Genomic DNA, 12,648 nt, shown 5'->3' on the forward strand with positions numbered 1-12,648 from the left:
AGCGCCTGGCAGATCCAGAAAGGGTTTAATATAATTCTATAACAACGCCTTGCTCCAGACAGACATTATACAAACACCGCGGAGGTCTGTCCAACTAGCTCACTAAATAAAGGAGACAGATTTATATACATACATATTTTTATTTAAAAAATATAATTTATCATACAGTGTCGTTTAAAGGGCCGTTTTCCAAAATGTCGCACGACCTCCGTGGCATGAACCGTCGCACCGCCTGCTATGAGAAGGGATGACGCGGCAGACGAGGCACGGCGGGCGTTCTCCGACAGGTCACACTCACGCCGGCCTCGTAGCCCGCACACCTCACCACGTCCATCTGACACGGTCCGCTCCTCTGGATCCGGCCTATCCGCCAGGCCAGGCTGAGGTCCCCGACGTCAAATGTTCAGGGCGGAAAGAGCTTTGACCAGAGTTATCTGGGAAGGGTCGTCGTCGTCCGCCTCCTGTCGGTTGTTGTCGATATTATTACTCCGGCTCTCTTGGACCTTCTGCCGATGCCGCTCCTCCTGTCGTTTCTTCTTCTGTTGTCTTTGCTGCTCTTTCCTTTGCTTATTGCTTACCTGGGACAGAATACATACAAACATAATTGTTCCAAACCTCTGTGTTACTGCAACTGTCACAGCAGCCGACACAAACCCAACATCTGCGAGTCTTCTTACAAAGCTCTTTAACGACCCTGGACAATTCGGCTCCTCTGTCCTTACCCACATATGAAATCCCCGACTAAATCCCGCTATCCACAGGATGATGGGAACTATACTTCAGTTTCACCAAACCTCTTCTAAAAGACGCACAAGTTCCTTATCCACAGGAGGAGACCCATTGTCACTAGCTACTGCACCGAGCACACTTCGTGTCATTGCTCTACCTTTGTCTGGCCTTTGTTGCTGATGTTTCTGGAGTCGTTACCGTGGTCCTCGCGTCGGGCTGGGTGACCAGCATTTAAATCGACACCGCTCGGTGTGTTCTGGGTCTTCTGGTGACTTAACCTCTGGCCAGAGCACATAATTTCTTCGGGTGTTTCAGACCTGCCCTCCTCCCGGGCTGGCGTGGAATCGCTCTCATCAGCCAAGCAGCTCGGGTGAGAATCTGTCAAAAAAAAACCAACAGATCTTGATGACGCGTCAGAAACCCAGTACTCCTTTCACAGGGCACCTAGATCCAGAGAACAGATGTGACGATGCAGCGGACTCTGACCCGCTGTAAACGGTAAATTACTTTATTTGGCGTCGGCTGGTCGATTGCACCATGTCCTTACCACACTGTTTGAGTTCCTCCATTTGCAGAATGACATGAATGGCCGACTCGATATCGTAGCTCTCGGCTTCCAAACTCTGCAGTATCACCTGGACGTCCTGATAAAGAATACAGACCACAGATTTTAATTAATACTTTTTAAAGACAATTAAAAGAAAGGACCCAGATATAATAAAATATAACATATCAATTACAATCTATAAAGCTAAAAATAAATGAAATGAAACAATGAATAAATAAAATTGTTTCATTCGTTTTTAGCTTTATGATTTAAAAGTTACATATTTTATTATATCGGAGTCTTGGTCTTTGAACCCTTTCTTTCCTTTTTGGTATCTAAACTGGTTTATTATCTCGCACATCAGAAAAACACTCACCGCACAGCCCGTGGCGTTGCGCACTTTTTGCACGGCGTCCCCCTGCACCTCTGACTGGTCTTCCTGCTGGTTTAAATTCTGTCTGCCCTTCCGATTCGACCGGTCTTTTGAAAGCATCTGAAAGTGTGAGAGAGAGACGCATCAGTTACCCGACCTTCGTGACTACCCTGCGTCGGGCGAGTCCTCCGAGATTCGGTGTCTAAAACCAGCTCAGAAGATTCCCGACGTGGAGCCGAAAGTTCACAGCTTACGCAGAACTGACAGGGAAGCCTAATGGCGTGAAAAGAGACGCTTAACGCCAGAGGACGTATCGAGCAAATTGACAAGATAATGTGCAAACGTGAACTCTGAGCGCGTGAGATCCTGGGGAAATGTCTCCGGATACCGCACAGAGGGAAATATATTGGAGGGGGGGTCCTAATATTAAAAGCCACCCACACCAAGGACCTCAGGCAATGCTTATTATATTCCTCAAGCTACACAACACGCTTCTAGAAATGGATAGTTTCTGCTGTAACGAAATCCTAAATTATACTTCAATTTAGGTTGCGATGCACCCAGGTATAAAGCCGTATATTGTGTGATATACATGCTGGCAGTGTACACGTATCGCGCGGTTCGCGGCTCTGCACAGGTCTGACCTCTGTTTGCAGGTTTGCGGGGGTCTCCGTGTTATCGTTAACGCGCCGTACGCTGTCGTAGTGCTCGCCGTATCGGTAGGCTATGTGCAGTTCCTGGGAATTGGCTTTCTCGGCGCCACGGATCTGAAAGGCAGGGAGGGGAAGGTTTCCTTAGCGATGTTATAGCTGACATTTCCGCCTGAGCCCTGCAAATATTTCATTTGGCAGAACATTTAAGTGAGAAGAACAAACAAGCGGACACTTGGCAACGGCTGAGAAAATATACACTGCGTGGCAGAGAGAGGAGACAATGCAGCGAGACCCCCGAGGACTCCTGCGGAGCCCTAAAGCTGGCATAGAACTTATCCTATCGCGATATACAGCCCGCCATCTGGCTAGGAACAGGTTGCCTGAGCATTGTGGGATTTAGAAGAAAAAAAAAAAATCAAACAGCTTGCGGGTGCAATAAAAAAAATAAAAACAGTTAGTAGGAGTCAGCCAAGAAAATGACACAAAGGGGATTAACATCTTAACGCTGACACAGGAGTGAAACGCCCAGAGCAGGGATACGGATTAGGATCTGGTTACATTCTGATGGAGAAGAGTCAGACACCATGGTGACAAAGGAGAAGAGACACCTTTCCCTGCACCACAATATATTTATTTTACCGATTTTATTTTTTGTACCGGGGTGGGGGGGGTGGTGCTTTTTTTGGTGGTTTGCGTTATAGCCACTATTCTGCACTACGAGCCATTGTTATAGCGACTCCCGTAAAAGGTCCCAGTAAATCCCACGACTTTATCAGATGCGTTTCAGAAATAAAACAGAAGCTGCCGGCAGATCGGCCCATCTAGCCTGCCTGCTTATTCTCCTGTTTTGCAGGGAATTTGTAACGAAAAGTTATTTTCACGAACTCTAACAGTTTCTGTATATTGAAAATAATTAAGAGGGTTCGAAGTGACAGGCAGCAAAAAGCGGTTACCTGCCACAGAGGATTGTTCAGCTGGTGGATCACCACGTTCACTTGGTTATTCCGCGCAAACGCCACAATAGCATCATTGCCGGCGAAGGTGCCCGGCTGGGCTAGATTGGTCACTGCGTAGAGAGAAAAGGCCATTAAGACACTGCATCAGCCGACTTGTACACATCCACATGCCGTCATCCCCGCCGGTCTCACCGTGCCGCTCAAAGGGTACGTCATCTTCGACAAAGGGTTCAAAGTCGTTACGGTGCTTGATCATGTAGTCCACGGTCTCCTGACGGTGCTTCAGGTGGTTTCGGGAATGGCCCTCCAACTGGTCTCCCAGTGCTCGGAACAGGCAGTTTCTAAAAAGAATCGGACAGAGTCTGAGCAGGATTTATTTATTTATTACCATTATTTATAACCCCCCCCCCATTAGATCTGTAACTGGTTCTTGTCTCGCAATCCAGCAATAGGGATTCCTTAACCATCTGAACAACAGTAATCACTCTTACAACATCATTTCTCCGACAAGTCAGTAAATTATCCTGATTTCTAAACGTTGTGCCACCTGCGTTACTCTTTTTCTGTGGCACTATGGAATGAACCCATACAAAAAGTGACAGTTGCCACCATATTAGTACACCCTCTTGTTTGATGACAGCACGTTACTGTTTAACTGTCATTATTAATGTTTTAGCGACCATTGGTTGGCTCAGGTATGACAGCCACAACACCAGACAGAGTGGTCCCTTTTTCCTCCAGTCTGGGTACCAAGAACGAAGTTGGTGCTGGTTGGGTGTACCAAGATGGCAGACATGCCAAACACATAAGCGCTTTGCACTGGGTGTAGCAACATGGCGGATTTCTCCTGTCACTAACCCGTCTCCCGGTACCTCCCGCATCCGGAGGCCCAGAACCTGAAGCTGATTAGCAAAACTGACAAACTCCTCTGGGTCGTCGTACTCTCCCGCCCGGTTCTTGCGTTCTTTGGCTATTGCTCTCCGAGCTGCTCTCTCATCTCTCTTCCGCTCCACCTCGGCTTTCTTCCCGGGCCTGCTCCTCACCGTCTGCTTTCGGGACATGATACCCAGTCTCTCGGTACCGGGGCTGGGCAGCCTGCGCAGCTCAAACAGCCGCTTCCGGCACCTAAGGAGCTCGGCTTCACGAACCCCGCACAGCTGACCGGAAGTTAACCATAGAGGGGAAGCAAAATACAAGCAGTCACACAAAAGAGGGAACTGACATGCTAGACAAGCCAACCATAGAGACGAGAGAGAAGACTTCCAAGACACGCCCCACCCGTCACTTTCACCTCAGCCGAGTGACCATGGCGGGTAATTACCTTTTCTAATGTAAATCTGTATCATTTGGTTCTTTTTTTCAAATGACATGTTAAAATAGTATTTTTTTTAAATGGTTAACTTAAAAAAGTAAATTTTCAGTAAAAAAAAATCAAAACAACAAAAACTTATCTATTATGATAATGTAGCTGCTCATATTTGAATCAATGCCATGGTAACGCTTTTCCTCGCCGCAGGCCTCCATTGGACGGGGTAAAGCGCGGTGGGTAGTAAATGAAGCACCGTGGCGGTGATTCTAGTGTAAACTTTAAACAAGTGGTCCTATCACCATAGCAACCAACTGAATGCTCCTTACAATTGGACCATTTATAACGGTTGATTTATAAACCAGCTTCCTCCTCATTTAGATACCATTGACGTGCTGTAGGCCGTTGGCAGACATGATGCCAAAGCTTGTCTGTCCGGTCGGCCCCCTGCTTTGAACCCTCGTCTGCCAAACCCTTAATGCTTATAAAGCCCCCGAGCCTCCCTGGGCATTCCCTATGGCCCCTGAGACACGGGTTCCTCCTGTACCATAGAAGATGACCATCACGATAAGCCTCATAGCTATGCGCCAATCACTGGCGATACTTTACCCCCCTCGTATACAGCTGCCTCCCGTTAACGGAACCGATTAAGCTGGATACATTGTTTCTTATCCTCAATAACCGGCCTCGTTTCTGTGAGATGATGCACCCCTATCCTGACCCGAACAGATTTGCACCTTGTGATGTGGTCGCCCCCTTTGGAGGGTTAGCTTTTGCTGCTGCCTCCTGACATTTAGTGTCATTACAGAGTATAGCGTTCACATCTATTCCGCCCCAATTTAAATCAGAATTTGGGAAACTAAGCCGTAATACCATAAACAGTACAGACAGTAGATGGCAGTGTGTGACCAACAAGTTTTGAAAGTCATATTGTCGACCACCAAGATGATTATTTATTGATTTATATAGCACCATCATATTCCGCAGCGCTGTACAATGGGTAAACCAGACATAACAAGTGATTCATAACAACAATTTTAGTTTACAGAAGCAAAAGAGCTAAAATATCACTTAAAACATGTATGTTTTAGCCAAAGCTGGGCTTCCTTCTGTCTGCTGAAAATCATTGACTCGAGTGTAGAAATCCAGTCATATCTCCCCTAGGCTCAAAGCGTAAACTGAGAGACCCATCGGCAGATCCGTACTTGCCATCTGGCAAACTGGCAAATGCCCAATGGGCCAATGGCTGACAGCGCCGCATAGCCAGCTGCTGGTCGCACTTTGATCACCAGACATCATCAGATGTCCGCTGGAGTGCTGGGGCTGCCCTGTCTGGATCTAAGATCGCGATGAGTTCTAGTTAAGGTCTGCGGAGTGCTGCAGGAACTGGAGATTGCTGATAGACCCACAGGCCGAGGATGTGGCGATACCACCACCACCCCACTCCAGTCCATTAATGGCCAACGTGAGCTCATACAGCGAGGGAAGTAAAGTCCGCATGGGATATACATAAGGCCATCCCAAACAAGGCCGGCGAACAAGTAGAGTGTGAGATCTTACACAAGAAGACACAGCGGTGGACTGCGTGGGTCACCCTCATGTTATAGCAAACAGGAAACTATAATAACGCAAGGCACACGTTGCACTGCCAAGGGCACCCGCGGGGAAAAAAGGCATCTCAATCCTCCGACCAACGAATTGGCTGCGATTCTACGCGATCATTCATCAGGCAGCTGGATTTAGGGCACCGGACCCCGTCCAACACAAGCCACCCAATGTTTTTGCCCTCCCCGATGCATCATCTTTGAGAAGCATTGTGTGTAGTTCCTGGAAGAGGCTTGAGTAGGAGAGAGCGGGAAATTATCAGTCACCGAAACGGTTTATTTTCCTTCCTCGCTCCGTGGGCGATGGGAATATTAAATTCCCTTGGCTGCCATGAAGACTTCGTCGGTCAATACTTTATTTTGATGGAGGGGAGTAGAAGTTTAATAAACCCTGTGATGTGAGTGCCCCTTCCTCTCTGCGAAAAGCTAGCAGTGGAAAGCCAAAAGCGTTTACAGGGACTCCTATCTATAACATAATGCACGTCATCCTTTTATAACATAATGACGGGATACATTTGTATCACACCCCATTCTATATCGATATTTATTATACCAGTTCAACCAGTTTGCAGTTATTTTCCAGTCCAGATTCAATCCCAATGGCTAAACCGTTCCGTATTAATGGTTCTTATGAAAGGATCCTACTACGTCCATAAACAACATGCTTATTCCTAATCCTCAAATTCGTAACCTTGCATTTATGATTGTGATCATCATCTGCTAGTTTCATACCAAATATGTATGAATAAAATCAAATATTTTTAACAGTTTCTGCACAAAATCCAAAGAAACGTATAACAAGGTTTCCCTAATTTATATACTGAAAGGTGCTATAATGACGTCCCGCGAATCCCCATCATAGAAATAACGCAGACTCTTTCTTCGAATGAAAACGTCGTGTCAGATAACCAGAAGGCTGTGGTTGGGATGGATGAGGAGCGTTTGAAGATAAGGATGGAATCAATTGTATCAGATATTAAGTCACGCCAACGACAAATGCCTAGTGGCTGGGGGAATAAGTGGGGTTCTGGGAAAGCTGAGGTCGCATGAAAGGTAACATTTACCAGAAGACAGTCCCAGGGGCTTAAAAACACAACACAGACCGAAGACAATCGTTAATAAAGGCTTGCGGTTATCAGCCGAGGTGCTAATGGATTGGGTGAAGAGGTTATTAATAGCGGACCTTGAACATCGTTTATTAGGCTGTTGTTCTAATAGTAAGCTGTTTTTTTCTTCTGCGGAATATAATGACCCGATGAATGGCACGTTATTCTCAATTCTCCTATCTGTGGACCCTTAAACCCGGCTCTAAGAGCACTCGATAAATTCAGATTTGGATTATATTACTACGACGTAGCACAAAAAAACATAAGCAGATCTGTTATTTTATTCTCTCCTCGATATGATTAAAACGAACAAAAAAATCACAGAGACATTTGGCTTTATATTCTTCTGTAATGGCAATGGAGCCTTTCAGCCAATCGGCATCCCCTCTCCACGAGCCAGACAAGCCTTTGCTTAGAATCAATCGGTTCCTTCTGAACGGGACGAGATCCGGACTAATATTTTTGGGGGCTGCAGGATCTGACCATAAAGCGAGTCGACATATTTCACGTCGCCTACATCTCTTTGCTCAGTGAACAGGATTTTAGCGGAAGGTTTAATTCTCGGAACCAGATTGGGGGTCTCCAAGCCTCGTAAAACTTCAGAGGTTTCTTCTTGATTATTTTCATGAGCAAGAGACCTGCGAGGTCCGGAAGGCTTTTGTAGCCGTGCGTCTGGCTCATGGAATTTGTTGGCCGCTGAGTTGTTCCAAACGTTGATCGGAATCATCCAGCGGCCCAACGCTCGTTTCCTTTTCAGAGATTAGAAGAGGAAGGAGAAACGTGTAGGGCTGCTCGGCGCAATGAGATGCCCGATGCCTTCCAAAGTGTCCCTGTTTAGATAGATCAGTCCCTCGTTGAGCCCTGAAATCCCTTGTGTGGTGAAAAACCGGGGGGCCGGTACCTGCGGTTTTACCGTAATCACCAAACCCGCCCGCTAATTCTCTGATCTCTGTTGGATCTTCTGGATGGTCCGGTAGCAGGCATGGCAAATCTCACAATACTTTCCATACTTTTTAGTTTTCCAGTTTTGGCCCCTGGACCGTTCCTTATTTTTTTGTATAGCCGGTGGGGTTTTTTTTGGCCGTGCATCGCACGTTCCGTCTCCAAATTTCCAACGTTCGCCAGAATAAATTTGGACCGGTTTAATTTTGTGCGTTTGGTGCCAAACCAAGCGTATGCCTAATTGAGATTGCTCTGGGCTCCGCGTATCTTCGAGCTTTAGTTACACCATTATATACTTGGTGGTCTGAAGGAGAATAAACAGCAATGTGTTATTCTGCTATAATTAGATCATGGCTCTGCGTGTCGTTATGTATGTGTCATGCGTGTCGTTATAGCATGTAATTAATTCTCTGGCTGCGAGGAGGAGGACAGACCGGCCTTCAATCTGATTCAGTTTTATGAAGTGGGCGAATATCATTTTTTTTAATACCAAGCAGGGGGCGACCCGAATGGAAAAGCTTCGTGCTGTTAGAATGTTGTTTCCAGTCCATTTAAAGGGACCTCATCACCCTGACAGTAACAGCGGCCGGGACGCATCATTTATATATTGGGACAGGATTATCCTCACTAAATACATAGATAAAAGGATCGTCCGCTATGACATCACCGCTTTTCCACACATGCATACAGTGGCCAACTTTTACCTGTTCATGGTGTCACGTAGTGATGTCATAATTCAGAAATGAAATTAAATATTTGTGACTCCTCTAAGAAAGGTTGTACGGCGCATGTAGATCATGATGAATCATGGAAGATCATGGTGGTTGGAAGATTCGAAGGGAAGCATATCTCCCCCCCCCCATCAGGCATATTAATCATCAATTCTTCGTGTTCCCTTTAAATTTCCCCATCAGTTAAATTTGCCCTAAACCCCCGCTTTTTGTTTTCCGCAGCCAAATATCTCCGCCACCCCCGGCCGCCTTTTGTCTTTTTTATAATCCCGAGTTGTTGACCTGTAATTAGCGATATAGTTCAAGAAGAAGTAATTGGAGAAATGGATTTGCAGCGCGCTACCCTGCAATTATCCAGCCGTTCCAGCAGAGGGGGGGTCTCTGGTCTCCGCACCGGCCCTTTAATTCTCGCTGTGAAGGAATTCTTATTCATTTTCCATCTGTAGCAAATAATAATTAAAAAAAAGGTTAAAAAAAACAACTAAAGAAATTCAATTTATGTTTTTTCCACTAAAATGATTTCTTTAATTGCATTAACCCTTGTGGCACCAGAGATTTAGGGGGTTCTACAGCATGGAGTTATTTCGGGAAGCTCAGCGCATCGATTAACTTTGTGTAATCGGGGTCTGCGTGATTATTCCTCCCCGTTAAGCATTAATAAATGAGTTTAGCTTAGTTATGGTAAATGCTCGGTAAAACCTTTTGGCTTTAAATAACTCATTCTCCTCCAAATATTTGGGGTTAAACACAGCTGAAGTTAATGGCTGATCTTAGTGGCATTTTCCACTGGACAAGGAAAGCCACGGATGATGTTGACGGTTGCTTAGTGCGTTAGCGTGGCCGACAAGGACGCGCATGCGTGAATGCGAAAAGATTGTATGCTGCACGGAAGCTTTGGTGCGCGAATGCATTATCTGGCTGTACATACGCTGGATGAATGCACGTGCTTAATATGCGCGTCGGGATACGTGTACATGTTTACACGCGTACACGTGTGTTTGTGTACATGCACTCTCCGAACAGATGACAGACTATTGCAGCGGAGGCAGCATCGGGTCCCATAAATCTTATCAGAAAGGCGCGTTAATCATTAGCGAGAGAGATAATGCGCAGCCACAGGTGAACCGGGAGAAATCCCGACCCACCTGGCAGATGGAGAGCTGCAGAAAGGGATGCGGGATCACTCGGCTTCGGAGCGGCAGGAGTCCAGTATCTCCGAGGAAGACCCGATGGATCCCCTTCGTGACAGCGGCGGGAGCGCGGGATGCGGCTGCGATTCCACGGAGGTTGATTCGGAGGTTCCTGAGCAATCGGAAGCAAAAGCAACCACGGAGAACCACCCAAAGACCACCGAGGCGGAGACCGACCCCGCACTTTCTCCGGAGCCAACACTGCACTCGCCCCACACAGCCCATGCCGATTTACCACCATGCGCAGCAGGGCAGGATCTGCCTAGTTGTGGCGCGTCGCCCCTCACCGACATAGACTGCCCCGTCTGTTTCTGCAAATACGACATCCACAGAATCCCCAAGAAGCTGGCGTGCGGCCACAACTTCTGCGCCGTGTGCTTGAAACTACTGGTCCGGCACGAACACGGCAGCTGGGTCATTATCTGCCCGATCTGCCGGGCGTCCACTGCCGTCTTCGGGGGTCTCGTATGCACCTTGGAAAACCAAGAATCTCTACTGAGCCGGCTGGAGGACCCAGACGCGAAAGGAGAAGCCCCCGAGCCTCGTCAAAGACCCAACACCGCGGACATTAAGGAAGAGAGTCCTGGGAGCTTGCGTGGCGTGGCGAGGAGAGTGCTGTCGCTTTGCCTAATCCTTCTCATCCTCCTCATCATCATCCTCCAGTTTGTGTACACGGGGATAATGAAGTGGGTGCTCGGCTTCATCCTTGGCGTGGTGGTCATTATCGCCATCTTACTCTGCTTTAACCCAAGCTGCAGCAGCCAAGCTGATGCCACCCAAAAGGACAACTCGGTCATTTCCACAGTGTAACGACTCAATGTACCTGCGCGGTCTGAAGACCCCACAGAGATGCATTATAACACCTTTCATCCTTAAGGTTCCGATAGAGAGATCAGGAGCACGTCTTCATCCGTAAAGGTTTAGGACTCCATGTGTTTGTGTGAAGAGTTATTGTGTGGGGGCCGTATATAGCATCTGGGTCATTATATATCATCATAAAGAGTAGTTTGAGAACATATGAGATACACGTATGTTTTATGTTAATATAATGCCATACGCAGAGGATATGGGGTAGAATGAGAGCGCTCGGGCTGTGAGAGGAGACCCCCGGATGTACGCTGACAGGATATTTTTATATGTGTGTGAACTTAATGCCGAAATAAAAAGATGTTTCCTACAAAAGGCCGCTTTGTGAAATGTTAAGCTTGGGGTGTGTGATGTGCAGCTTGCGCGGTATTTAATGAGCCCAGACCCAACTGGGGGACCCTATCTGGACCCAACTGGAGGACCCTATCTGGACCCAACTGGGGGACCCTATCTGGACCATACTGGGGGACCCTATCTGGACCATACTGGGGGACCCTATCTGGACCATACTGGGGGACCCTATCTGGGGGACCCTTTCTGGACCCAACTGGGGGACTGGAAAAGAGTAAAACAAAGAGTGAGAATGGGGAGCGGAGGTAGTGACGGGTTACCTATACGTAAATGATCAGAAAATGTATCCCAGTGGGCAGCACTCCTTGTGAGGGGTCGTAGTTCTATAAAATGCCCCCCATAAAGCCCTCTAGGCATAAGACCACCAAAAAAGAGTGATGGAAAGGGCCGATCTAACTAAATAGAGTTAACTGGTTATTTTTACCCCAAACGTGGTGCCTCGTTCACCAGTGGCTGTTGTGGAGTAGGGGGGGGTCACACTTTTATGTAGGTAAGTTGCGGACCCAGCCAGCCATCATGATGTCGGCAGCCACAATCTGCGTAACCCTGAGACCCCGCTGTACAATAAGTAATAACGCCATCTTCCTCCACTTGCCCCGGGGGTAATGTTTCACGCTACATGTGGAGGGCATGTGTCAAACTATCTAAACTTTATACATAAGTGCATGCTTGTGACATTTGTTAAACTTGACTTTTTTTGGGGGGGGTCGGTGGAGCGGGGGAAACGTCTAATGAGATCTGAAATTAAGGGAATATTTTTTGCGGGGATAATTATTTCACACATGGGCTCGGCCCGTCTATTTGATTAATTGCAGGGTGAGCTGCCATGTCGTGATATCACAGATTCCCTGCACACCCTCCGTCCTGTGCCAGGAGCAGCAGGAAGTTCTCTGTCTCCACGGCAACCGCAGCGCCGCTCAAAGTCCATCTGCCAACACGCTACGCATTTGGCGGATCCCTGCTATTCTCCAACAGGCTTCCTTCGGGCTTACGCACTCAGCGTTTAGCCGTCCGCGGGCTAACGTGGCAGCTCGTACGCCAGCGGCGTAACATTGCTATACCATAACCTCTGCGCACACAGCGTATGTGCGGCCTGGTTAACGTGAGTGCCAGCCTGGAGTCGGGGTAAGAGCGGCCTGAGGGAGCCCGCAGGGGCCCCACACGCTTACTGGGTACCGGTAGGGGTTAGTGGGTGCGCCGGGAAATTAATATACGCCATTATAATTGGGAGCCATGTCACTCACTTATACTGTAACGCAGCAGAAGTGGAATTTTTTTTTCAGTATATTTTTA

General features: G+C 47.5%; 2 protein-coding genes across 2 annotated transcripts; one reads left to right on the forward strand and one right to left on the reverse strand.

Annotated features, from left to right (window-relative positions):
- Positions 1 to 120: 120 nt before the first annotated feature.
- On the reverse strand, positions 121 to 4,437 carry OTUD3 (OTU deubiquitinase 3). Its single transcript, XM_053451643.1, has 8 exons — positions 4,117 to 4,437; positions 3,451 to 3,599; positions 3,256 to 3,368; positions 2,294 to 2,416; positions 1,653 to 1,769; positions 1,277 to 1,373; positions 887 to 1,107; positions 121 to 578 (listed from the first exon to the last, which is right to left on the reverse strand). The coding sequence occupies exons 1-8, from the start codon at positions 4,317 to 4,319 to the stop codon at positions 396 to 398; spliced, it is 1,206 nt and encodes a 401-aa protein (XP_053307618.1). The 5' UTR covers positions 4,320 to 4,437; the 3' UTR covers positions 121 to 395.
- Positions 4,438 to 10,119: 5,682 nt separating this feature from the next.
- RNF186 (ring finger protein 186) lies at positions 10,120 to 11,319 on the forward strand. The gene has a single exon (XM_053451569.1). It carries the CDS (start codon positions 10,120 to 10,122, stop codon positions 10,945 to 10,947), a length of 828 nt encoding a protein of 275 aa, XP_053307544.1. The 3' UTR covers positions 10,948 to 11,319.
- The last annotated feature ends 1,329 nt before the right edge of the window (positions 11,320 to 12,648 follow it).

The sequence above is a fragment of the Spea bombifrons genome, chromosome 12 (genome assembly GCF_027358695.1).
Source record: "Spea bombifrons isolate aSpeBom1 chromosome 12, aSpeBom1.2.pri, whole genome shotgun sequence".
NCBI classification, from domain to species: domain Eukaryota; kingdom Metazoa; phylum Chordata; class Amphibia; order Anura; family Pelobatidae; genus Spea; species Spea bombifrons.

Coding starts and splice junctions, on each gene's coding strand:
- OTUD3 (XM_053451643.1), bottom strand. CDS start 4,319: ATGTCCCGAAAGCAGACGGTGAGGAGCAGGCCCGGGAAGAAAGCCGAG. Junction 1,108..1,276: donor GGAGGAACTCAAACAGTGTG/GTAAGGACATGG, acceptor TTTTTTTGACAG/ATTCTCACCCGAGCTGCTTG. Junction 579..886: donor GCAACAAAGGCCAGACAAAG/GTAGAGCAATGA, acceptor ATTCTGTCCCAG/GTAAGCAATAAGCAAAGGAA.
- RNF186 (XM_053451569.1), top strand. CDS start 10,120: ATGCGGGATCACTCGGCTTCGGAGCGGCAGGAGTCCAGTATCTCCGAG.